Below are 27,740 nucleotides of genomic sequence, written 5' to 3' on the forward strand. Positions count from 1 at the left end.
AGAATGAGCACTAAATAAAGGTTTCAGTTGCAAGTGGCTTAGCAACAGGAAAGGAAAAGTGTAACTGCGCTGTTATCTCAAAGCATGTGGTAGATTAACCACTGATACTTGTATCTAGTTGGCATATCTTGAGGAGACAATGTCATGAAACCAAAATATGTATCCTCAGTGAGACCAGAATACAACATTTAAATAGGAAACACAAAAAGTAATGTGAAAAACTCTTCTGGGGTTACATTTCAGGCTAATCATATATGTGTATTTTTGCATTTTGTAGGCTTTTAGATGATTCCTCATTAGCTGTATTTCCACAATAATTTGAGTTTTTAAATTAACTTTGGCAACCAGTAATAAAGGCTGCATGATAAGAGCAAGTAATGCTAAGGGATGGTGGCATTTTGGAAGCTGTAAATTAAAACAGCTGAGCATGCATTCAAGAGAAACTGACATAAATTGTCACCATGGACAGAAAGGGGAAATTAAACTCGTCACGGAGGAAACTCCCACAGTTCTCGACAGTGTTCATGAGGAGCTGGTTGACAAGAAGGAAGCAATGGTGACAGACAGGCACACTGACAAAGGAAAATGTGTAAAAATCTTCATGTACCATGTAAGGTAGGTGATCTCGGAGATGTACCTCAAGTGATTTGTGGATGGTTGAGTAAGTGTGGGCTTGTGTGTGCTCTGCTGTGTGTACTTTAACTGTGTTTAATTTGAACTTTTCATTTCCCAGCTTCATAATGACTTTATGCTGTAAAAATAAAGTGATATTCATGTCAGTTCAGCGCTAATTTCCCTTGATGATATCAGGATACAATCATTTTATCTGAAAGTAGTACGTCAAAGGCAACTGGACTTGCTGTTTGGTCTTCATTAGAGTGTGTAAGGCCTTTTGAATCAGTTGTGAAATGTGTTGAGTGACACAAATTCTTTCGTGTTGATCCTGTGACTGATATATGAGCTGGATTACTGTGAATTCTCAGCAACAGACAAGAAGTGTGTAAGTTAGGGAAGTTGACTTGGACAATGCACTGAAAGAAATGTAAAAATGGATGATATAATCCAAACATCACCAAGAAAAAACACACAGCTATATAAGTAAATAGTAATGGATTTGTTCAGTGGCTGTTCAAAAAGTGCCTGTTCGGAGCGGACTGATTGCTTGACCTCTGGTATTGCTGCTTCAGCGCACAAAAAACTTAATGCTGTTGATGTGAGGTGTGAATGAATACGAACAACAGGAAAGAAACTAACATGCTATTATACACAGATTTTAAGTACTGTAATAGTGAATCTTTTCTCATTTCAAGTATAGCTAGGGCTGCATTTAAAAATAAAATACATAACAGTGAGCTGGGTGAAAAAATGTGTATCCTGAAATCAAGTGGATCGATCGCATTGGGCTCTTAGATCATTTATGTTCTGTGGTTTCAGTTCAGATCTTTTGAGTGGGTATGTTTGCTCAAAAGATGTGCACTTATATGAGACATATGAACTGCCTGTGGGAAGTAGCCTAAGAGTCTGTCCATTCTTGATTAAAAGCCATGTTTTCGCTGTCTACTCTGCTCTTTTTAGAGCACATCATGTGAAAAAACTTCTCTGACTTGCTCTACAGCTCTGATCACCAGCTGTGCTCATGCTTATGGTTATTATTATGGTGTACAAAAAAAGAGAAGCATAAATATATTTTTTGGTGAAAATGACTCATGCAGGGATTAGTCATTTCCAATTAGGCCCTATGCAATTTCCAAATCATCAAATTTTATCCCGAATAAGAATATCCACTCATACTAATCCACATTCATTTCCACATTCAGAGAAATGCTCCACCCCAGCGAGGACGGTCACCATTTCAACACCCCGTTCTTTTCCTTACTCTTGCACAGCATAGTCCTTTTATAAATATTAAATGTATCACATTTCCAAATTGCACCAAATTCGACACTGCATGTCCTTGGGTCCTAAGCAGATCAACCCCTAAGTGTGAAGTCGATTGGATGAACGGTTGTGGAGAAACACGAAGGACATACAGAGGGACAGAGAGAGATACACAGAGTCCCTCCTTTATAGTTAGATGTGCAGGTTGTCTGTGTATGTGCATAGTTTGGGTTAATCTCCATTGTGTCTAATTTTACCCGGCTGACAGTTTCATGTCAGCATCACCATTAAAACTGCCGCTTTGTTCTTTGTGTGACCTGCTGCACCACAGGCAAGAAAAGGTTGAAAAGTTTATTTGGTGTGAAAGTCATTGTTGGATTTGCACATCCTCCTGATGGGGGGATTCCCCAACCTTCTACTGTAAACAGCATCAAGAAACACAGAGGGGGGAGGTCTGTTACACCTGATTGAACCTTAAAATCCCCCCTTTGGTTTATCTTTTTTTAACAGCGCTGAAATTATTACAGCTACTTTTTTATTTTGTTTTCTTTTGTTTTCTTTTCTCCCCTTTCTTTATTCCTCAGTCAATTTGAATATGTTGTAAAAACTGTGAAAAGGGCTAAACACTAAGGTTTACACAAGTTATGCGACAAAAATATTTTAAATTTTATTATTTGTATTTATTTGTCTGAGATCCACATCGTTATATTTGCAATATAAATCAAATATATTAATGTATTATTGTAGGAGGATTATTTTTATGAGGAAGCTGAAATGATTACAATAAATCAGTAATTAAACATGTCACTGACAAATATGTTTCCAACATTTCTTAGGCTTTGCACTGTAGTTATCATTAATTACCCTTCAGAATTGTAGAACTTGTTTAATACATTTTAAAAAGTATTATAGTAAACAAAACTAATAATGATAGTTTGTGAATTTTAGGGTGAATTTTAAGGATTAAAGTCATTGTGTTTAATGTGTGGGCCACTTATGGAGGCTTTTGGGTGCAAACAATCACATTTCAAAGAAAATGAAATACATACAAAAACAACCTAAAAATAAACTAGTCATGTATAACTTCCTGAAAATTGAATTTGCATTATAGTTCAGTAGATAAATGGATTTCTAAATGCTTTGTGGCCCATGAAATTGAGCAAAAGTGAAAGAACTTTCATAGTATGTTTTCATATATGTTACACCGTATCAGCACTCTTTCAGATTTAACCTTTTGTAACTTAGTCTAGTTAGTTTGAGGATCACTCTGTCCCCTGATACACAAATATTTTTGCAACACAAAATTTCAAAATGCCTTTTTCTTCTTAGATATTCAGCCATTTTAAAGATGTAAACATTTTTTGCAGGTAGTCTGCTTATTAACAGACAAGCGTCAGACTGGAGATTCGAACTGAGTGGTAAAACCACTCATCTGTGTCACCAGTGTTTGCTATTTTACCTTAATGTGTACGATCCCCAGTGGCAGCATGTGTTTTCTTTTTTTATCAGGGTCTATCACATGTGACAGAGAGAGATAAGAGGCAGGCGGATGTGTGGTGACATCCCACAACAAGCATATACTCAAAGCGGAAGTGAGCACTGGCAGTGTGGTCATGACTCATTTCTTCATTATTTCTAGTAAATGAGCTAATCCTCTCTCTCATTCTGTCTCTCTCTCTTCTCTATATACACCCTACTCTTCCTGTCATCTACAGACTTCTTGATGATGTGGATACACAGAGTTAAGAGTTTCCTGAGATCAATTCAGAAAAAGGGGCTCCAATTGCCCTATCTGTCCACAGGAATGATGGCTCTCTTCTGGGTCATGCTTTGGTCAATGCTCCCTCATCTTGCTCTTCTCTCTGATCTGGATCGTTGTACCATCCCTGAGATAAACAGCCCACAGACCGGTAAGTGTGCAGTATTCACCTGACAAATTATACACCAGGTTTTAGAATCTAATTGAATCCTCTACTTTCATTTGTAATATTTTGTTGGCTCAGTTATACAATTTCTAAATAAAAAATGTGGAAAACAACATCAACATGAATGAATGTGGCCACTATGACATTGCATTATTATAAGAGATAGTTAAAGTATAGATTCAGCACAAAATAATAACCATTAAATGCAGTTTAGCACGTAAACTGACCAGTTACCTGAAACCAAAATGTCTCCCTCCCTACCCAGTGTCTTCAGTGCTGGATTCCTTAGAGTGCCATAACGACTACATGTCGTACGTCCAGTGCGAGTGGAAGGAAGCACCACACATAAACACACCACTGCAGCTCTTCTTCAAGACAGCATCGAAAAGGTAAGAACAGTTTAGAAGAGCAAGGTGAAGAGGAGGTTTAGCACACAGGATTAGTCAATCTGGAGCCAAGGTTTTCTGTCCCACCGCTTTGCATCCATGTCCTTGCAGCGGGCCGTGTGAGCCTTACGGTGATGCAGTCCAGGATGCAGATGACCACAGAATTGTCAAGTGCAGATTTGATGTTGGAGTGTATGTTGTCACCGGCAACCACACCGTCTTCTTCAACAAGACGCTGGCCCCCTGCTCGTCTGCCCCACACGAGCCTCTGCATCTCTCACAGCACTGTGAGTTAACATGACATCTGTCAATAATAACAGTCACATTTGCTGTGATAATTATAGAAATAAATCATGTAATTGAGTACGAATGTATACATTTTGTATGGTAATAATATTAGTTGGATTTTTGTGTTTGTGTTGTACAGTGAGAGCGCGCCCACCAGTGGATCTGTCTATGCACAATTCAGGTGATGGAGGCTGGCAGCTCATATGGTTCAGCCCCTACCCTTCCTCCTCCTCCTTGAGCAAAAACCTCAAATACCAGCTCAGCTACAGGCCAGACAGACATGCCTCCTGGACTGTAAGCATCAAACATGCAAAATCTGCTACCCAGCTTTAAGCCAAATGACAATGAAAAATATTGTTTTTGAAATCATGGAGTCAGTTTTGAAAGGTTTTGAGAATCCCAAAGTTTTGCAGGCCTGTTAAGCACTTGTAGCTGGCTGCTAATCCAGTTTGATGTTAAATGAGTGACTTTAATTCTACATCTATCACCACACACTGAATGCAGATACAATAACTGTACTGTACCAAATATCTCTTTGTAAACCAGGACTCAACCTCTCTCTCTCTGCAGATTAAGGATGTCACAAGTACCAATATGACACTGGAGAAGCAATCATTGCTTCGAGGTTGCAGGTATGAAGCCAGGGTGAGGGCCCAGGCCAGCGTGGGTCAGTGGAGTGACTGGAGTTCCGTGGTGACCTGGCAGACTGAAGAAGGTGAATCAAAAAATGCAACCCACCCACAAAATTGTGAAGCATTTCCAGTATGTGTGGGGGACTGAGCTTTAACTTTGACATTTCTGACTGAGTAAACCATTTGGCTTGCATATTTAATGTCCTGTACTGAAATCCCTCTCTTCTGATAGAGAACCTGCTCCTTATCTTCTCCCCTCACATTTCTAATCTTCTCCCTCCGTCCATTTTCATGGGAGCCCAGAAAATGTCTGGAGCTTTGCTGCTGTTGTTATTAACTCTCTCTCTCTCTCTCTCTCTCTCTCTCTCTCTAGCTGTAGATGCTGTTTCCAGTTTGCATTGTGTGCTGGATGGAGAGAAGGAGGTGATGTGTAGCTGGGAGGTGAGCGAAGAGCTGACTCACTTCATTACCTACCAGCTGGCCTGTCGACACAATCATTCTGCACCGTAAGTCTAGCTGCATATGTGTGTGTGTGTGCGTGTGCGCGCTGGAGGTCATGTTTACATGTACAGTATGTGTGGTGCAAAGCTGTTCTTGACAACACCACCTGGGTGAGGTTTAACAATCTACATCAATTTGTTCAGTCATTTGACCATTCCTCTCCTCTCCTTCTTGTAATCCTTGCCTCCAGGTCTAAGGGATGCTGTGTGAACCAAACAGTAACTCGTGACCTCAGTGGGTCGGTGCTGAGGTACAGCTGCTCACTGAATGTCACAGACCCTGCACATCTGCTGCTGGAGCTTATACCGACACGCAATGCCAAGACTTTTCATACCAGGCAACACAGTGAGTGGACACGAGAGAGAGGACACAACATTAGACAGAGAATGACTGTGGAGAGGTGGAGGGGCGGTGGGGGGGGGGGGGGGGGGGGGGGTAAGAGATAATGTGTCCCACCAAAAAAAGCACACAATAAAACTGCAGGAGCTATAAAAAGGAGCTGCGCTGAATAGAAGTACTGGGATGTGATTGAGGGCCCCCACCTAGTGTTTGAATGGCACAACTGCACCCTATCCATGTTTGCTTATTAACAGTTCATAAGATAAGATAAGATGTTACAGTGGAAATTATGGTGATATATCTGCTCAATATATATGGAGTAATATAAAACTTTTTAAAACTTTTTAAAAACTACACAAAAAAGATTAATAAACTTTCTCAGCATGACTAATCTCCTCAATCTAATCTCTTTGTGCACAGTTCATCCCAACCCACCACTGCAGGTAAAGGTGAAGGAGGATGACTGGAACTGGATCGTGGAATGGACTGAACCGAGCAAATCTCCTTCTCTCAGTCTGTATTATCAGGTGTGCTATAACATGACACAGCATCAGGTGAGAAACTTTAATACAAATGTTGTTTTTCTGTCCAATTGTGAAATCTTTACAATAACCCTGAAACTTATTTAGTAATTAGTAAAGTAACTTAAAAGTCATATTCGTTTAAAATAGTTTGTGATGTGTATCGTATTTCATTTGTAGCTGTTTAACATACAGGAACTCTATAACATGTTCATATCTTAATGGGCTGTTTCCTTGATGTATTTATGAGCTCATCATTCAAAAGTTTCATTGTAAAAAAGGGACATTAAGCTCTGCAGTCCATCTAAGTTTTGCTGTATACTTTATAAGTCATAAGAGTTGATTCTAACGTTACATTTATACTTGGTGCATCTATGCCTCAAAAAGCAGAAAAATAGACACAAAGTGGCAAAAAATAATGATTTTTATTTGAATTCCTCCATCAGGATTCTTGCATCCCGCTGAACATTACAGATAGCTCCACATCCCTGACCATCCCTAAGGCGTATCTGGCCTCGTCCCAGCAATACCAGGTCAAGGTCAGGTCTCTGGTCCGCCCAGGAAGTGGTTCAGAATACGAGGGAACCCCCTCTACCTGGACCGACCCAGTGGACTGGACCACGCATGCAGGTACTGCATAGTAGCAGCATGCACACAAATACAGGCATTGCTTACTCAGTCATCATAAATGTTATCATCATCATTCCTTCTGTCTTGCGTCCCATGACAGCCAGCCAGTCCGTCACCAACTTAATCTATTTCTTCATCGGTGTGTTTGTGATCACAGTCTTCTGCACACTCTACTACACCATTCCAGCTTGTCAAAGGTGCATTATTCACACTCACTTTATTCATTTTTATACACTTGACTACTTCCTTTATGGTTGTCAAGCCAGTAAGTAAAAAACTGGTTAAATGTAAAGGTAAATTGTTCATGTGCTTCATTTTCATGTTTTCAAGTGTGTATTTTTCACTTTAATGTAAATGTAACTCTGTACATGGTGTATTTTGAACAAATAGGAGAGTAGTTGTGTGGGTGGAGTCAGTTCCTTCTCCAGGCAAAAGCAAAATCCTTTCTGAGATCAAGGTGAGACTGGATAATTCTTCTGTTTGTCTGACTGAATTATTTCTATTCTATTTCTGCTGTAAATTATTCAACATATTAGTGTTTTCTGATTGTAGTTTGTTATGTATAAACCATTACATGTTTTTGTGATCCAGTCTGCCACCAGCCGGAGCCTCATGCAGAGTGAGAACACTTACATCTGCAAAGTGCTGAACTTGGACAGCTTATCTACATGGTAATACGTTGCACACTTGACATTTCCTGACAGATAACAATTCTTCTATCATAGAAGAAAACACATGAGTGATGCTCTACAGCTGCTGCACATCCGACAGAGAATGTGTGGAATACAGCAATAATAATTCAAGATAGACTCATTTGTGGCCAATCACCTGGCATATCTCCTGAGACATGGATATAAAATGACAAGGGTTGATGCATGAATCAATAAATTACTGACACAAACACTTTCTGCTCTCTCTCTCTCCTTGCAGCTCCTCAGACACTTCGCTGTGGCCAATCAAGGACACTGACAAAAAGCATTTGGAGCAGTACAGGGACTGCTGGAACTGTGATAACCTGCTCTCCCCTGCTGAGAAGGTTAATGGATCTGACACATCTTCCATGAGCTTCAGCGGGCCATATATCTTCTGTCAGGTCAGTTATAGTCATTTGTCAGGTATCCAGGTGCAGAGTATTTCTCAGGCACTCAGCATAAATCAAAAGACAAGGAAAGACATTAATCTCTACATTTAAATGAATAAGAACAAAAACCATTAAATGTCATACTGAGTAACATTGTATCTATCTGACATGCAGACACCAGAGTCAAAGTGCAACTCAGTGGAGGACAAGTGTGAAGAGAAATGGGAGAAAAAGGAAGAAATCTCATCACATGACACTGCATCTGCTTCCCCTGAGAATTTTACTCTTTATGGCGAAGGTTATGTGTGTCTGCCCAACCGCAGCGCCTCCAGGTCCACACAGGATCTGGTATCTCACAGCGATGCCAACACAAGCACGCACAGGCATGACAACGCTGAGCAGGACCAACAGTGTCCAGATAACACACCAAAGTTGGATAAGGTGGACATCCAGCCGGGCCTCAATGAGCCCACCAGCTGCCACCAGCCTCCAGCCTACACCTCAGGACCTTTCACCCCCTGGCCTCAAGGGGGTACAGTACAGGCCTCAGGGTACTGCCTGCTCCCCACAGACCTCAAGAAAGCAGCACAGTAACCTGCAATATGCAAGGGAAGAGCATATCAAAGAGGACCCATGGAGCTTTTTCTTTTTTTTCACAACCATTCTACTTTATCTCAAACTATTTATGCTTTCTTGTTACATACATATATACATATATTAATCAATGGGTTGTTACACGCTAGAGATGACTTTTTCAGAATCCCTTTATCGTGTCTGACCTAACACCAGGTCAGACGTCTGACCAATGGAGGGCAATAGTGAGCTGAGCCTGTGAATACCACTGTCTCTGGTGCCACTGTAGATGGACTGGTGGAGATGGAGATAGATTTCAGTGCAGCACACAAAACAGTTCTTTCTGTCTGAACTTCCTTATGCATACTGGGTCAGGATGAAATAACAGGATCACCTTACAGTCTAATATAATCCAACACAACAGCCCAGCAAAAAATATTTTTCATAAATGTTTCATTTTTTTTTTGTTGAAACTGTGTCAGAGACATTAATTCAAAACTTTCCAGAAAATGAGGATCATGTACAGAATTTCTACATTTCCCTACTATGTAAGTTGTTTCACATTTACTGCACCCAACCACACACTCTCAAGAACTGTTTTGAAATCTTGTATTTTTTTATCACTTCCTTAGAATTTCCCTTCTCTGTCTTGCACAGCCGAGGCAAAAATTACGTTAACTGCATTTCATGGGAAAAGCTTGTATGTTTGCTGACTGCCATGTTCACTGCAGTCATGTAGCTATGCGTGTTTGCACAACGGTGTGTGAATTTGGACCTTGTTGCCAATGTTGTAGCCTAAGTGTTGCTGAATGTATATATACAGTATGTTATCTACTTTGTGATGTGCTGTTATTGCTGTGTTCAGTGACACCAGTAATGTAACTGCATACAAGTTCTTAGCCAACAACTGAGGCCTGCAGAGACACTTGAAATGGAATAAGAAAGTACTAGAAATATGTTAAGGATAATTTTATATGAAACATGCCGCCTTCTTCAGGTGTATTTTAGGCCTATTTTTATGTCAGTAAAAGATCATTAATTAGTAAGCTTGGTTCTCAATGTTTGCTGCACTTTTGTATTGTGATAGTGATTTAATAGTAAAATATATCCTATGTTTTAAGACCTTTGTTTCGTTTGGATTTTTTACAGTCCATAACTTACTAAATTCAGTGTTACAGTTTTGCTATGTGTCTGTCTGTCAAAATACTTTTTTAAAAAAACGAAACTACTTGTTAATTTACATTACATTTTATATTGAAATCAATATAACAAATGAATGTACAATTTGATACATTATAAGTATGTTAAAAATTGCAAGAATTCAATATGAGTCAAAGCTGAGATGGCAGCTACTGAAATTTGTTGAGCTTGCTCCATTTAGCAGGAGTTTAGCTGGGTTAGTTTCTCCATCATTATTGAATTTAGTTAGTTTAGTTTTTTAGTTTTAGCTAGGGCTAGCCGTGGCTACCCTGCCAGCTAGATGGCCTACTTCTCTTGGTTTAGCTCTGTAGTTGTCTTCAGGGATTAACGTTCTCAGGCACTATTCCTGATTTCAGGCATAGAGCAGTTTTAAATTCATATACTTCATTCAATACGTTGTACACATTTCCTCCTGGACAACTTTTCAGGCTCACAAATATTTTCTTGCTTTAATCTCTGTGTCTTTCTATCTCAGACAATGCAGCAAAGTGACAGCAGTTAACTACAGATCCAATTACTGTGATGTGGCTTGGTTTTTATCTATATTTTGTTCTTACTGCATATTTAAAAAGAAATTTCTGTTGCATAATATTTCTTCATGAAACAGACCTTAATCCAATTTTGACCAAATGTGTGGTTACTGAATTTTGCGTTTGCAGGGCAAAACTGTCACTTCTGTCTTTGGACATGACAATATATTAGCACATTGGCACATTAACTCTGTCTTTCTGTCTCTTTCTCTAATACACAAAAATCTACACAAATACTGGGAGGTACAGGAGAAAGATCTATAACAAACTCACAACTTACAAAATGGTGCTTGAGTCTCACTTCCTTATCTTCTGCTAAATCAGTTTTTGTCCACATGGATAGATTCTTTGTGTCTGACCGACATTTTTTGTTCTTAACCTCACACATTCTTGTTAACCTGGTGTTTTCAGATTGGATATTTATATAGTCATTTTGCAGCTGAATTCCAGATCAGAAGGTGGATATCACTGTGTCTGCAGCACAATGTATAACCAGAGTAGCTCTCACTTTCTCTAACCTACTCACACACACACACATACAGAAATTCACATTGTTATCTAATTTATTGCTCTGTTTATCTGAACATCTGTCTAGCCTGACTGGATTATGCAGAGTATTCAGGGTCTCTTAGTTTCTGGAAGCACATGTGAGTGTGCATATACATACGTACAGCTTGCATGTATGAGATTGCACCACAATATATTTTTAACATATTTATTATCATGAACATATTGTGCTTTAGCAATGCATATGTCTTTCTTGTCTCTGCAAACAGAACACAATGCTGGAATTCCAGGCATGCTGATATCGACTTCCTGTGTTTTCAGCCCATCGCTAGGTACAACTTCCTGTCTGATGAGGTTTGAGGAGCAGTTTGACACACACCAACTGAGTCATGATGCCCGCTAAGACACTAACGGGCTCATTTACTTGGCCTTGACCATGGTGGTGGAGGGGAAGGGGAAGGTGATTTGAGGTGTTTTCCCAGCATTCCAGGCTTTTTCAGATGCTCAGACCCCCAAAAAACAGTGACATTCCTCAGTCTCACAGTCCCCGTTAGAGGACTATTGTTCCCCCCGACTGACTGACTGACTGATACCTATACTCATCAGCAGGGTGAATAAAGGGGATAGGTAAAGGACAAAGGTGGGTGTTGATGGAAAGACCAGCGTTAGTGTGCATGTGCTGGATGAGGGGTGGTCATCCGTGTACAGCATGTCCCTGTCCTTTGTCGTACATAAAAACAGGAAAATAAAAGTGCTGGAAGGTGTAGGGAGTGCGTGGCGCCACACGGATGCTTGTGTAACCTCCTGTTCAAAGGCCTCCTGTTTCCTTACGAATATACATCAGGGAATCCAGGCCACACTGAAACCCAGACGATCATAGCAAAGACATGTCTTCTCCGGAGTAGATAGAGAGATAGAAGCGTTATGTCAGGGCAAAACAATATCACACTGTTGTTGTGTGGTTTTTTTGTCTTTGTCTTTTTTGTTTCTGTTGGTGCATTTTTTTATCACTGACCCAGTTGTGTAGTGGAGGGTATACACAGGTATACAGAACATACCCACCTCTTTTTCTGACAATTTACAGTATATCCATCTACCAGCCAAAGAGCCATTGAAATATAAAGGAGAGTATATCCGCTTTCTCCTTCGTGATCTACCCATCTACCTAATAGTATACCCACCTCATCAACTGTAACTAAAGCCCTGCACTGACCGTAAGATAAAAGACTAAATGAAAGTGATTATGATACAAAGTTGGGAAGACACAGGTGAAAACAACCTTACTGCATGATGCCTCTATGTGCCAATACATGTTAACACATCATTTTTTAATTTGGTGGTTTATCCTCTAAAAGCTTGAAATGCGCCGTGAAAACATGACATTTTTATTAATAAATGCAACAATGAATGCATCAAAACTCTTTCTTGCCTCGGCTGTGGTGTCTTTAATTCCTACTTGTCGACCAAAGCCTGTTTTTAATACCACAGATGAATGAAAACCATCCCACGATCCACTAGATGAGATAGGAGGAAAGAATACAACTTGAACAGGCTTTTAGTTAAGTAACACTGAAGCTGCCCCTGTTCTGCATGGATGCACATTCCCAGAGGTCCACCACATGTTTAAGTGCCTTTACATACACACAAACACACACACACACACACACACACACACACACACACACACACATACACACACTAAAATGTGTTTCCATCACTTAGGAGGACACTTCATTGTCTTACATTCTTTCCCAGGAGACTTAACCATTACCTACTACATGCCTCACCCATATATTATTATATATAATATAATATATAATAATATATCAATCACATGAACCATTTTAGTATTTTTACTTTGATATTTTAAGTACATTCTGCTGATAATACTTCAGTACTTCTACTTTTTGAATACAGGACATTAATACTACTTTTACTTTGCAAAAAGCTGCATTAATGCTGGACAGGTCACATGTAGAGACAGACAAACACTATCACAATCACTGTTATAGGCAACTTGATCACCCAAGTTCACCTAACCTGCATTTTTTTGAAGCAGATATGGGCTAAACATGCAAGCTCAACAGAGAAAGGCTTCTATCAGCAAGGTCAGGTTCAGCCCCTGGATCCTCTTGTTATGAGGTGACAGTGCTGACCAATTGTGTCACCTTTACAAGCACCACATTACTGAGTACTTAGTGAGTTTTCTCTGGGCCATAGCTAGAATTAACTCTCAGTTCTTAGGGTTTTAAAATGTCTTATTAAAACCATTGAATATGCAAGTAGCCTATGTCGCAGAGTGGATTCAGTGATTGCATTGCAGGTCGTCATGTTGGGTCATTATATTTTTCCAATGGTCATTCACTGGTTAGGTAATAGTGTTGTTGAGACCCAACAAACCATATCGCCCTTTAAGGTCAATCAGTCAGCTATGAACCATCCTGTGTCTTTAGTCACAGTCTCCGGTCCTTCAGAGACACTCCCACACTGTCATGGTGATTGACCCCTGTGTGCGTTTGAATGAGCGTGAGCATGCCTGTGTGTGTTTGTCACAGTCAACAAGCATCCACGCACCTCTCTTCCCCGCTCTTGTTTGATGTCCACTGGGGGTGGGGAGCTGCTCAGACACCCACGGAAAGCAGGCATCCCACCTCGATGATGAATTTGGAGACAGTGTGCTGTTTAGAAGTAGAACGTCTGTGTGAGATTGACAGTAGGGCAATGGGAAGTATTGCATGAGTACACATTGAGTCTAAGAGGTCACATTCTGGAGAATTAAGGATGAGATGTGGATGCTAGAGAGCTGTATGAAAGGTGTTTTTTGGTAAAGACACATTCATTTGAGATCAAACCGAGTGATTTATGCAAAATATGTTGAATAAAGACCAAGAACAAGGCTCTTAAAGCCAAAAATATACAAGTATGAGAAATATGAAGTCCCTATATGGATTACATCTGAGGACATAAGCAAATAATTTGTCTCAAGGCCATTTCTCATATGATTCCGTTAGGACAGATGACTTCCTGACTCGATAATAAGCACACATAGCTGTGCAGCTGGCTGCTGAGTTGGGTTTTTTTTGCAGCCAAGAGTCAAGTGGGTAAATGTGAAAAATAAGCCACAAAGAGAGTGTGTGCCAGAGTTCACTGACTGTACATTTTGTCAGATTGGAACAAAACTCACGGTGCATCACTGAAACTCACTACAAGGCACTGCTGCACTTGTGTGAATTAAAAGAGTCAATATGATGTCTCTGGAGAACTGAAGATGTACTGTATAGACACAACATGCCAAACAGGCTCAGTAAATAAACCCACCTGTGCTCATAAGTCCTTGTAACTTCTAATGTGTCAGGTTAAAAAGCCCTACCTGCTCTCTGATTATAAGATTAGCTTAAACCGCTAACCTCTCAATGGTCAAGAACACTTCAGCCTTCAAATCTCATGCGGACTGTCAAGTGAATTGGGCACACTATTAGCCAAGGTTTGTTTTTAAAATCAGTTTTGCTTGTTCATTGTTGGTCATGTGATAGTTTCTTTAAATTGCAAATGCATCTTATATAGCAAAATTTAGGCCTTTTGGAATAAAAGATCATGAGCATACTGTAGAAGGGAAATTGGTAAAAAGGAATAAAAACACAAAACAAAGCAGATTTAAGCACATTAGCTTCTTATACCCATATGAAAATAGCATTAGGTGGCAAAGTTATCACAAACATTCCTTATTTTTGTCATAACTCAAAATAAAACAGACAGAATCAGTAACAGTTGTAAGTTGGCACGAAAAACGTACATGTCTTTCAATAACTTAAGGTGTTTTTGGCTGGTTATACGTTATTGGACACAGAATAGCATCACCACTGTGGTTCTATTTGTTGTCACTAATGGAAATGAAGGACACAAAACAATATCTACATTTGCAAAGTTTGACATTTTGCTGTCCCTTTAAGTGATCTGTTCCTTCTTTCATTTCCTGTGAGTGAAATGTCAGAATCATTGTGATGTAGATAAATTAAAGAAATACAGTGGGGGCGCTTAAAGAGAAATATGTTGCAGTAAAGTGTTTCTTTCTCTTCCTCACAGAGTTTGAAAGGAATGTGATTATTTCTACCAAAAAGTAATCAGTGGAAGAGAGACATCTCTCTATCAAAGAGAGAAAGAGACATAGAGGAACAGATATACTTCTACATGAGTACTGAGATGCATGACAGAAGTGTAGGTGTGGGCACAAGCCCATACACACACTACACAATGTACAAAACAAACACATATGCACACACTTTTGGTCATAGACGTTAAACACTGCATGATACTGGGAGGTCACAGAAGGTTTGATCTTCTGTCTTTCTTTCTTTAACTCCCCAGACTGAATCATTGTTACATTGTGTTTGATGCATGTGTAAATAAAGTTAATCCACAGTAATGGTAGAGATAAATAAATAGGAAACATACTGTAGCACACAGTAATGTCACAGGTGTAACACTATCGCCTATCACTATTCATAAAGCTCCTTACTCTTTTTTTCTGCACACGTGTGATTTGATTGTGAAACAGAAAACCTCACTGAAGCAAGATTTTATGTTTTCGTTCACTAATCACGTGTCTGCTTAATTCCAGTGTTTGCAATGAGTTGAATAGAATTAAATATGATTAAAGAAAGACCATCACTGTTTTAATTAGCTAATAAATGATATCAGGACTTGGTACTGTACGGTAAATTTACACAGATTTGTCTTCCCAACAGAGACAACACTGAACCCTCAAGATGTGGGTTCTATCACACATGGAAATACTGCTCATTTTGGTCAACATTTGTTGCAGTCTACTGGTGATTGTCTCTACGATTATCCAATTACAATACAACAAATTCTTCAACGACACAAAGGAGTTATGTCCTTTTTTTCCACCAAATGCACTTGGTAGTTGTGATGAGTCTTATCACAAAATCAAGTCTTTCAGCAACAACTCTCTAATTTAAACCCCGTATAGACTTCGTTCTGTTGACGTATAAGTGCAATTTCTCTCTGTTGATATCAAAACAAGGTTCCAAGGAGAGTTTTGAAATTGCACTATTTTCCGCAGTTCTACAGCCATGCAGTTTCAGTCCCCCACAGGTTCTGTGCTTGCACACAGTTTGTCAGTCTTTGGGTGCCACTCGTTACTTCATACCAGCAACTGTCGTTGTAGAGGTCCACCTTTTATTTATATTCCACTTTCTTCTCACCCTCCTCTTATTCCATCCAGGTGTAGTTACAGGTTCATCAGACAGGCATTAGTAGTGTTACTGAGGAGATCTCACAGGACGAGCAGGTTACTGACAAGTGAATAAATACTTATATGAAGGGAGTCACTCTGCCGCACCTCTGGATTATCCACAAAATACTCCAAGTTCACTTTGTGTCCCTGGAAATAAAGGAAAACACACTTTAAACCACATACTGGCACAGTTTTCCTTAATGAAAAAGAAATAAATATAAAATTAATATTCAGTAAATACAAAATTGATTTGTTCATAAATGTATTAATTCATCCATTTTTCTAGACATTCTTTAAACCCACCTGGGATTGTTTTAGTTCTACATTAGCATTGCTCTCATAGCTGCCTTGCTGATTCGCTTGCGATTCTTCCTCATCCTTTTCTTTGGACGGGCTGGGGGCCTGGGGCCTGCTGGAGCTGATGGCTGCTGTGTAGTAGTCGTGGATGTTGTCTCTGTAAGAACAGGATTTACATATTAATAGGGAATTAACAAAAATCTATTACTTTTACGCTTGCGGCTCTGCAATATTGTGAACATCAACAGGCAATTAATTTCACTTAAGCACATCATTTTCTTAATTCCATTGTGTTTTTAAGTATTATGTAACGTCTATTACCTGGTTTCTGTGTTGTTGTTGTTTGCAGATGATGATGGTGTTTATTGTGCAGGTGGTGTTGACTATCTGTCTCCTTTTCTTTCTGCCGCTCCTCCTCTTCTCGCTTCATTTGCTGCTGTCTCAGTATCTCCTTCTCTTGGTCCAACCTCTTGTGGAGGAGAAGCAGCTCTGTTCTCTCCTCCTCCAGTTTTTCCTTCTCAATCTGTAATATCCTCTCCTCCTCTGGAGTCTCATTCCCTCTCCGTCTCACCTGCTCTCGAGGATCTGGATTTGGTTCTTTGGTAGGCCTGAACCTGCTTCCAACCTGCTCGGCGGTTGCCTCAGTGGGACTGAACTTGGCTTGAGGATTGTGAGTTGCAGGCTTTGAAAATTTGGATTTGTCATCACGCCATGATGGGCTGTGTGTTTGTGTTTCCCTGTTTCCCTCATTAATCTTCCCCTCAGTACTGTTGAGCAGTAACCCATCCCCAACTTCTGCCAACTTTTGGTCAACGCCAGCATTGTCTGCTGCGGACAGAGTCTTGTTTCCTTCTGAGATCCTACCATTCTTTCTCTCAACATGTTCCTGATTCTCTGTTTGGTCTTTACTCCCAAGGAGCCCTGTGGAGTTATGTGCCCAGTGTGGACCGTAAAGAATAGCCTCTTCAGACCGAGATGTGTCGTCCCCAGCTAGACTGTACCCTTCCCCATGCTGAGTGAAAGTGTCTCCTCTGGGGCTCCAGTGCTGCTCCAGGAGATCCTCCAAATGGGCTCTCTGGTTCTGTTTCAGGTCATCCCACTGATGGAGCTCATCCTTGGAGTGCACCTTGACCTTGAGGGTAAAATTCAACAAAATTCAGTTCAGCTGAAAACAAGGAGTTGATGATCAATAGATTGGCAGTCTACATACAGTTTACTAGGCATTTGTATGACATTCACACAAAATTATAAATTAAATTTGAATTCTAGAGTCAGTTTAGTCAGTTAAAATGAACCCCTGCATTATTTGTGCCTTAAACAAAAATAAAAGCTTTTGAACCACACTGTACAAACTCATCTCTTTGGGCAGGCGCTTCTCAGAAAAAAAATATCTACAGAGAGAAAACTGATTATGAGTTTTTATCGTAAATTAGCAAACCTGGTAGTGGAGTTAAGTGCTGTTGCTCTCACACCCTCTTAACCTCATAGCCTCATGCTGAGCCATGAACAAAATTCTTATAGATTATATAAACTTAATATTGCCATAAAGTGTGTGAATTTCAATGTTTGATACATCAAACAGGGGTAGGTTTTGGCATACACACCCATCATTTAGTGTGGTTAAAGCATCCACAACAGCACACAGCATGCACAATAGTGTAGCATGTGTATTGTACCTGTCCATGTCCGTGTCCTTGGCTGAGTGTCTGGTTTCGATGCTGGTCTTTATTGTGGCTGTGCTGTCTGCGAGATGATTTTCTCTTGAGCACTGGGGGCCGCGGAACTGGCTGACATCGACACTCCACATGATCAACCACTGACACCACTGTTTTAGTGTACGTGGGTCTTTTGTTCATGTACTCGATCTTCATGACCTGGAAAGGTTGAGAAGAAGAGGGTAGTCACAGGAAATAATTCACACTTTATAACCAACTTGTCTTCTTGGGAAGTTGTAGATGTGTGTGTTTAGTGTGTATATCTCTGTGTGCAGTTGCTTACCTGCAGGTATCTGGTGTGCGTGACAACAGGGACACACTGCAGGCTCTTTGTGTTGCAGCAGCCAGAGCAGCGCTGCACCTCAACGCAGGGTGGCCATGGCAGGAAGTTAGCGTTGCTGCGGTCCAACATCGCCCTGGTGACCTCAGCCACCTCTGTACGAACTTTACATAGAGCCTGCTGGGCTGGCTGGGCATCTGAAGGATGAGATATGAGTGAATATGTAAGTATGAATGGTAATACTGGGATTAGTATTAGTACTCGTACTCACAACCTACTGCATTTTAAAGATGACCATTAAGACCACTAGCTGGTTTTAGAAAATCCATCTTGTTTTTTTGTGTTTCAGCCAATAAGTAAAAAACAACAAAATGCACATGGGACTCCTCATGATTACAGAAATCTTGCTTGAGTGCATGTGTATTTGTGTGATACAAGCTGCTTGCTATTTTATACAGTAGTGGCTGTTATATATGCTGCTCACCTACAACTCTCCTGCATTAGTACTGCAGCATCCACTATAGCCTGTTATTAGCTGTAGCAGAGCAGAAGCGAGCAGATGGATTATGAAACTCATGCATTTCAAATGAGTTGATATGCAACAACTTCTTCTAATCACACATTATAGGTTATTGCATTGCACTGCTCTGAAACATGAGTGAAATCCAGTCCGCTTTGCTTCACAAACGTTTAAGACTCTTCAGTTTCTCTGGGATTACGGAAGCATATAAAATATTCAGCATAGTTTACATCTGGATTGATGTAGGGCCATTAGTATCTCCTCATGCTAGAGGGAGTCCTGCAAAGTCACCCAGACTGTTGTAGATGGATATCAGGTGATTCAGACATCTGCTTTATCATGATAGCACAGAAAAGGTTAATGGGAAGGATTTTTCTGTGCCAATAAAGCCATACTTGTCACATTAATCAGCTCACAGGAAGGCTGACTAATGGGAATGGAGCACTTCTACATTCATGAGGAAAATCAGGAATCCTCCATTCCAGCACTACAACCTTCTATTCAGCTTTTTGTGTGGGAGAGAAGTGTATATTCATCATGACATCACCGATGCCATGACAGAGATTTTTTTTCACGATATGAGAGCCACATAACAGCAGTGATGTCTCTCTATGTTATGATTAAATTCTTGTCTTGAGCGCAACAAGAAAACAGTCCTTCAAAAGACACTCTAGAGGAATAAAAAGGAAGGGGGGGGGGGTTTCTCACCAAGACTCCTTGGTAGTCTGTGACCTCCGTTGGCTGCTGAATTTCCCTCCTCCTCATCTGAGACAAAACAATAAACAAATACAACATTTGACTTATGTAAACATGGCAACTGTTTTGTGAATGTTTTGTTTTCGGCATGTGACATACAGTATATTTTATTCTAAGGCCTTCTAAGCGCCCTCTGCATGTACACAGATAAAAAAAATGAGTTCAGGTCCTTGCATGTGGGTGTGTAAATGTGAGCGTGCACAAGAAGATAGAAAGAGAGAGGGAGAGACAAAGAGGGTGTGGGGGTAGTAAATGTCACATGTGAGCATGCAGGCAGAGAGAGAAAAAAGGAGAGCTAGTTTAAATAAGTGCACTCTTATAATTCAAACTTAATTGCATGTATGTTTTGCATGCATGTGTTCCTCAGATCGGCTGCTTTTTTCTGCGTTTGTTTGCTTGACTTGCTTTTATTGCTCGAAATGTTTACTGGTCACAATTAGGGTAGAAAAGTAAAGACTTACTGTTGTTATGTTAGATTTCAGTTCATCTTTGCTTTGCTCACACACATAGTACAACATGCACGGCAGACAGCATGCACAATTCTTGATTACAATTCTCTGCCAGTTATAAAATTATAAAGCTTGATTTATTGGGCTGTTGTTGAGTGAAAACAGCACATGTCTAAACCTACATTTTAAAGAACTAAGAAAATGTCTTGTCTTATGTGAAAACAGCAATATGTATGGGGCTGCAAACAACAGTCATTTTGATTATTGATTAATCCATCAATTATGTTCTCAAATTAGTCATTTGGGCTATGAAATGGTTAAAAATTTTGATCACTGTTTCCAACAGACAATCTAAAATGACTTGTTTTGTCCCGACCAACAGTCCACAACCCAAAGATATTCAGTTTACTAAAGAAACTAAAAAATATTCACATTTCAGATGTTGGAACCAGAGAATTTCAGCATTTTTTTTCTTAAAAAATTACTCAAAACGATTAATTGATTATCAAAATAATTGGAGATTAATTTTCTGTCTATCGACTGATTGTTGCAGCTCAAAATATGTAATCTTTCAACTGAGTTAAAACATGAAAATTGCCTCAGTTGAAGTTCACTGTAATGCACAATATACATCAAAACCAAAAAACTGTGTTTTCATGAAATTGTTGTTTACATATTTGATGCTTTCTGCCTTCATATTTGAAAATAACCACATTCTAAACAATCGGGAAATATTTCTAAAAAAAATTCATTAGTGAAGTTTTGATCTTAGAATATACAGAAAATGTGGATCCCATATAGACTGTAATCAGCCTTCCAAACTACATGATTGGTTTTAGGCATAAAATTACAAGTCATTTAGTGTTGATTTAGTTGGTTACATTTAGTGATAAAACTGAATATTGTTATAATCATGTTAAGATTAAAGATAGTTTGGGTTGAATGTTCAGATTAGTTAGTGTTGCGTATGTATGAACGGTAATATTTGAATGCTCTGTTCTTTACCTACGGAGTCAGAGAGCAGCAGCAGCTGAAGGTCCTCTATGGAGGAGATGGGGCTGTTTCTAACCAGCTCCACCAGGGCTGCAGGCAGAGGGTCCTCCTGAAATACACACATATACACACACAGAAGTATATATGAATGAACGTATGAGATTTAACAAACAAGGGTAGATATATCAGTGTGGAACGTCTTGGAACATGGATGATTATGGTAAAAAACACCCTGTGATAACTTCATATATGCAACAGTAATTTAGGCTCTTTTATATGTTGTTAATAGTTTTTGGACAACAAAAACTATTTTCTAGTATGCAGGCGTAAACACGATAGATTGTGGCTCCATAGGCGATACTTGAATTCATTTTTGTTTCTTTTGGTCATATCCTTTAACAACATGCATTTGACCTAATATTATCATACCACCACAGCAAAAGCAAAGCAACAGCACTACACTGTGATCCTATGGACTGACTGTGGGTTTAACCCCCCTGGTCATTAATGGGCAAGAGAGTTGGGAGGGGGTGAGTATTAACCAAAGCAGACACACAATGGTCACTAAGAGCAGGGTGAATGACTATTGGCGTTGTGTCTTCTCATCTGCTAACATTTAGGGGTCAAAGGAGCCAGGAAGGAGTCAGGAAGTGGGGGAAGGAGTGATATAGAGAGGAGGAGAGAAGGCATCTGAAAAAAGAGGGATAATAGATAGAATAAAAGACGGGTTAAAATGGACAAGGATCAGACATGGGTCGAGACACTTCCTCACATTGGTTTAAATGGTGTGGATGTGCTTCATTTGCTTTTGTGTCTCATATGCAACCAGTGAAAATGATCTCGAAAGAGCTAATGTGGTCTAGCTAGTGCAACAGTAAACAAAATCGAGTAATAAACATACATCAGCATTATATGAACGCACTATAAATAGAAACTAGAAGCTAATGCGGTCTGGCTAGTGCAACAGTAAGCAAAATCGAGTAATAAACATACATCAGCATTATATGAACGCATCATAAATAGAAACTGCTACACGTCTTTCAAATAACTTTTTAATGAAATGTTGCACGTTTAACTTTAAAAAAAAAAAATACAGATTCATTTTATAGTGTCCAGTAAGTCCAGTTAGGTAAAAAAAAAAAAAAAACTTTTAAAGATTTCATTCAGGTTATGGAGAACATAATAAATCCCTGTGGGAAGCATGTTTCAGCCAAAGGAAGCAGCCATCCATGCATGAGCATGTATTCTCACCCTGCCCATACTGTATGCCATTGATTGTCCCCTATTGTTGGCTGGCTTTTCAGAGAGTCAAATAATACAGCAGGGAAATGCCTGCTGTATTACACTTACATCTCTGTTGCAGAGCTGCAGATGCCCCTGAGGAGTCATCATGATTATTTCCTCTCTTTGCCAACGGAGCAAACCTGCCCACTTGGCTAATTGTGTCTGATGTTAATTATAGGATGTGTGCCTTTGTTCACAGTGGTGCCTGCTGTCATGACGATTTGTGTCTAAGCAGGAAATATTAAATAAACACTTTTGGTCTGATAAACAAAACGGATGTGAGCAGATTCAGAATGTGCAGACTGAATATGTAAACACTTATTGATAACGTGCAACTATGAGGGATAAGGATTCATATACGTTCAATATATCAATGTACTAAAATAAAAGAGTGGAATTTCATTGAGAAAAAAGTGTGTCCTGTACTCAAGAACTATACTCAAAGGATCATAAATGGGAGGGATATTGTTAAGTCTTATGTCCAATGTCATTCTTCCCTTGAAGAAGTGAAGCACTCCCTTGGATTTATAAAGAGATGGTAAATTGCCCGTAAAATGGTAAATGGCAAAAGGTTAAGTCAGTGAGTCTAATGCTAATATTCCCCTCAGTGGGAGTCTGAGTAAACTGTATCTCAACATCCAGCTGAGCTGCATCTGGAGCAGTTAGCCTGTTTCAAATAATGGGCTTCTGCTGATGAAGCAGGGACAGCTGTTACATTAGACATTATCATGCTACAGCAATACATACAGTTGGGATTTTTGCAGTACCACGTCTTACAAACTGCATTGTAAAACTGAACTGCTCCCACAAGTGAAGTGACGTACACTGACTTCCATCCTCTCACATCATGAGAACGTACAGCGTCTGTTATACTTTTTCACATGACCCAAAAACCCAAATTTTGGCATATTCCAGTGCTTAGCCCAATTTATGTATCACCTGAAGCAAGCTCCCATCCCCTGAGGGTCTGTTGGACATATTGAGGAATGCCAGGTACAGGCTGCAGTGGGCAGGGGAGGAGAGGGAACATCTAATCGTACATAATTAGGGGGTCAGGTTTGCTGCCGGCACAGAAGCAGCAGCCACAGCACACGTGTGAAGTTTCACGTTTAGTCACTGAAACTATGCCTACACGTGCACAATACTGGAATGCGTGAATAAATGTGACTTTAATTAATTCCTTTTTCAAAATTTACGTCTAAGTTGGAAAGGCGCCTGATGCGATAAAGGATAATGATGAGTTTGTGTTAGCTAAAAGTAAATGTCTGAGACCTCTTTGGTGGTCTCTAGTTGAATGTATATATTCATTATAAGTGGCACTTTGTATATTAGCAGACTGGCTGTGAGTTAAAACCTTTTATGATAATGTTCTTTTTTATACCGAAGCATGACTGAACCTCGTATACAGGCTCCATGATTTCACAGCTGCTATACTATAACTTTAAAATTAGACATGGGGAAATTCCTGGTTGTATACCTCAAAGCCTCTGTAACTTTCTCCCTCTAAAACACTTGGCCTGTCAAATTTGAGTTTTCTTTTACATGTGGTGCCTACAGAAGCCATAAAATGAAAAGAGGGGTTTATGACAGGAATTTAAAGTCATCCATCATAGCTGTGTTTCACTCAAAATCCACCTTCATGTGAAGTAGCCATGCTGACGGTACGTATACTGCAGTGTATAGGTTCAGTGAATGAAAGGTGGAATGAAACTATTCTGATGTTTGACGATTCAGAAGCAGAAGTATTAAGCTAATAGTTCACCTCCTGTGTTTATTTTTCCCTCTTCTTTTTTAAAATTATTTTTACCTAAATTGACAGTTAATAGTTTCAATCCTGAGAGCAAACCATGACACCCTTTCTCACTGGATGAAAAAACAAAGGCAAACCCACAGTTGGGGCCTCTTTTTTTGACTTGTTTAAATGTCCACTTCCCATGACTGACTTGTGTGTGTTGACACTAGTGACTCATTATGGAGATGAATGACCAGGGTCAGAAATACATATAAAGTCTGAATGAAGGCAGAAATACTGATAAAATCTGATTCGATGTGCATCTGAACCTACTTCTATAGAATTCATATCTACAGCGATCAGCAAGAGGCAAAGATTTTTTTTTCTTCTAAAATGAACATAATGTCAGTTATTGTCAAGCCTCACTTGACCTAGATAGGACCCTCAGTTAAGTTTTGTCTTCCTGTTTGACCTCAGCAGACAGTCAGACTCTGTCCATCTGTCCTGCATCCATAATTCATCAGTAGCCTACTGCTCATTCATTTTTACAATATTTAAAATACATTTTATTCAGACATACACTATGTATTTTAACCTAAAATAAAGCAGAGCAGTAGAGCATGCATGTCTACAGGGCAGTATCTCTATTTTCAGCTGAAAATGTAAAGGGGTTCTGCCTACTTGTCTTCATTCAAGGTCAGTACTGCAAAAATAATGTGTTTTTCAGACATTAACACACACTGCCAGTGTGGTCTCTCCTGGTCATCTACTGTAACAAACGTGGCCTCTACAGCACGATGTTACTGTATGATGTTGCTTGCTGAGTGATTTATAGTCGCGCTCAACATCTGGAACAGCATCCATGAATGCACCACTAAACCACGTGGAGCATCCAGCTGCAAAAGGAGCCTATCATGCAGGCAAGCCTCTGTTTCCTGGCTCATCACCCACAGAGGACGACCTCTGTATGTGTCTGCCCCTGGGCATCCATTCATAACGCCAGTTAATGGGAGGAATAACAGTTATTTTCTGCGAGGATCCCACCCCTCTCAGAAGCAATAAGAGGAAAAATGGCTTTTATGATGAGACTAGAATGAAGCAGGTGCACTAATTCCAAAGTTATAAATCATCACCTGGATTATAAAGATTAATGTTTTAAGTAATTATTATGAAATGGCTGCAGCAATAATTTAAATATGACTTCATATTAAGTTTATATTGGCATTATGGGTATTTTTTCATCCTGTAAGAGCTCGTGTCAGTTTCGCAATAAAACTAAACTGAGGTTAAAACTTTTGCTGTGATTATATATAGCTTAATAATAATTTACCCTTTACTTTGGGCTACTTTATAGTAAAAGTGAAGCACCTCTAAAAGTTTGTCCAACTGTGATTGATGCTAACTCACCTCGGCTACGCCAAACCGCAGACACGCCGCCAGCAACGCGAGCAGCAGCTGTACCCACGAGCTCATCTTGCTGCCCAGCCTCGAGCCTCTTCGACGGACCGGGCATTTATGGAAGCGCGAGAGTCCCTCTCTCCTCAGCACTGCGCGCGTGGGGACAGCGGCTCGCCCTGAGGAACTGCGCGCGCGTAGACGGCCTGTCCACACTGTTGTCTCTCCAGGAGAGATATCCGAAGAAGAAGAAGGAGATCGTGGTCGTTCAGCGGCGGCAACCAACTTTTAAGTCCCCCTTGTTTAAAAAAAAAAGAAAAAGAAAAAAGCTCCAACGTGCTGGATAACAAAAAACTTCCAAGTTTTAACTCAGCTGCTTTTTCTTCAGTCGTCTCTATTGAGCGCACAAATTGCGTTTTAAAGCTCAAATTGAGTGCGGTGGGTGTTTGAGGAGCGCTAAACTTAATAAACACTTAACGATATTAAAGGTCCAAACACCACAACAAAAAACTATCCAACTGGAGTCAGACTGTGAAAAAGTGATAAGAAGTAAAGTTATAATTATCCAAAGCAGACATTAAATTTTTAAAAAATCCATTTCTTCTTCTCTCTCTCCAGTAGTCCTCCTCAAGAGTCTCTTTTTCTTTAACCGTGATGCGTCTCAAAGTCCAGCTCACTGGCTGAACATCTGACATAAAGTCGTAGGTCAGGACGGTAGTTTGCGGTCCTCTTCTTCCAAGGAGTCTTATCAATAAGAAAAGCGCTGTGTGGCTCGGTGCGCCTCAGCCCTGGACCGGCCTGATTACGCAGCGGTGGTGGTGGTGGCGGTGGTGAGGGGAAGAGCAGATTTCCAAGAGTCTGCTGCGGGTCTGCTCAACAGTATCTCTCTCCCGCCCCCTGCCTGAAGAATGGGTGATAATCTGCGTACAAAGACCCGACATAGTCCACAAACGACCGCCTCACAGCAGCCAGTCTGAGCAATATTTCCTCTGTCGAGAACCATTTATGCAGATATTCCTGAGGCTGTGCCAAGTCTTGTGGGTTTTTCTGTTGATCTGAATTTTGTTTTTGCTGCATGATCTAGTTTGCAACACGCAGCAAAGTCATCAGTATTATTAACTTTGTTTGTTTTTTTTAAAAAAATCAACCTGGTGTTAGTTATGAGTGCACACAGGTACACACCCATTTTACACTTTCATTTTAAAGTTTTGAACAGGTGTCCACATTTGGTTTCTGATGGACAAATAATTAGAATCATCCTGTAATCAACAGTTGCCAACTCCCAGTAAATGTCTCAAAAAGAATAACATTTATGAGCAGTGACTTTTCAACCTTTACATACTGTTCATATTCTGACCCTTCACAGTATGGAGCAGGTCATTTTTGACCTGGCTTAAGTGTCCCTTTATAATTACTCCCTATACTAAATTTTGAACCACAAATGTATTTTGCATCCATAAATATCTTATCAGTCGTTAATAAATAGGTCATTAATCCTTCATTAATGTTTAAGAGAACAGATTAATCGATTTCTCTAGGTTTGACACTATTCATTTAGAGAAAATACATTTACAATCACACTATATTATGATTTCATGTTATCTAAAACAAGAGAACATCAGCCATATTTATTCTATTAATTTACTGAAAGTGAGGGATATAGCAGCATTTGAATGGTAGGTTTCATTATAACCATTAAAACCATCAATCAACACTGATCCAGAACACCCTCTATGTGCAAAAATGTACACCAGTTGCAGAAGAATAAATTTTGAAATATTTCCATTTTTGTATATTCTGAGCCTCTTTAGGAAAAGTTATAAAATTTCAGGCTTGAAGAATGTCATTTAGGGTGTTTTTATCTTTTTAAATGTCAAAATGGGTCAACGTGACTCGAACAGTACGTGAGGGTTAAGACCGAAGTCAGGCTATGTTCTCACATTCACTTTCATTCAAGGAGTTTATGTTAAACAAAAGATGCTTTAAGCAATGTCAACACTTATGAATAACCCATAACCCTAAATTCATCCTATTGCATAACAGGCCTTTATGCACCTACTATTGCTGGAGA

At 39.7% G+C, this 27,740-nt stretch overlaps 2 protein-coding genes across 3 annotated transcripts; one reads left to right on the forward strand and one right to left on the reverse strand.

The window, feature by feature from the left end:
• Positions 1-494: 494 nt before the first annotated feature.
• csf2rb (colony stimulating factor 2 receptor subunit beta) lies at positions 495-9,861 on the forward strand. Its single transcript, XM_067570321.1, has 15 exons — positions 495-615; positions 3,594-3,788; positions 4,069-4,192; positions 4,301-4,476; positions 4,617-4,771; positions 5,048-5,192; positions 5,483-5,615; positions 5,801-5,955; positions 6,370-6,503; positions 6,917-7,100; positions 7,201-7,297; positions 7,491-7,557; positions 7,692-7,771; positions 8,031-8,193; positions 8,356-9,861. The coding sequence occupies exons 2-15, from the start codon at positions 3,602-3,604 to the stop codon at positions 8,773-8,775; spliced, it is 2,220 nt and encodes a 739-aa protein (XP_067426422.1). The 5' UTR covers positions 495-615; positions 3,594-3,601; the 3' UTR covers positions 8,776-9,861.
• A 4,779-nt stretch (positions 9,862-14,640) lies between these two features.
• pdgfbb (platelet-derived growth factor beta polypeptide b) lies at positions 14,641-26,618 on the reverse strand. 2 transcript variants are annotated; one of them, XM_067615920.1, is made up of 8 exons: positions 25,682-26,618; positions 21,271-21,367; positions 19,769-19,825; positions 18,544-18,737; positions 18,222-18,419; positions 16,867-17,677; positions 16,552-16,702; positions 14,641-16,395 (listed from the first exon to the last, which is right to left on the reverse strand). In XM_067615920.1, the coding sequence occupies exons 1-7, from the start codon at positions 25,745-25,747 to the stop codon at positions 16,569-16,571; spliced, it is 1,557 nt and encodes a 518-aa protein (XP_067472021.1). In that variant the 5' UTR covers positions 25,748-26,618; the 3' UTR covers positions 14,641-16,395; positions 16,552-16,568. The 2 variants fall into 2 exon arrangements, with proteins under 2 accessions (XP_067472021.1, XP_067472022.1); XM_067615921.1 differs by lacking the exon at positions 25,682-26,618 and having other exon boundaries at positions 21,275-21,332.
• Between the last annotated feature and the right edge of the window lie 1,122 nt (positions 26,619-27,740).

The sequence above is a fragment of the Thunnus thynnus genome, chromosome 17 (genome assembly GCF_963924715.1).
Source record: "Thunnus thynnus chromosome 17, fThuThy2.1, whole genome shotgun sequence".
Taxonomy (NCBI): domain Eukaryota; kingdom Metazoa; phylum Chordata; class Actinopteri; order Scombriformes; family Scombridae; genus Thunnus; species Thunnus thynnus.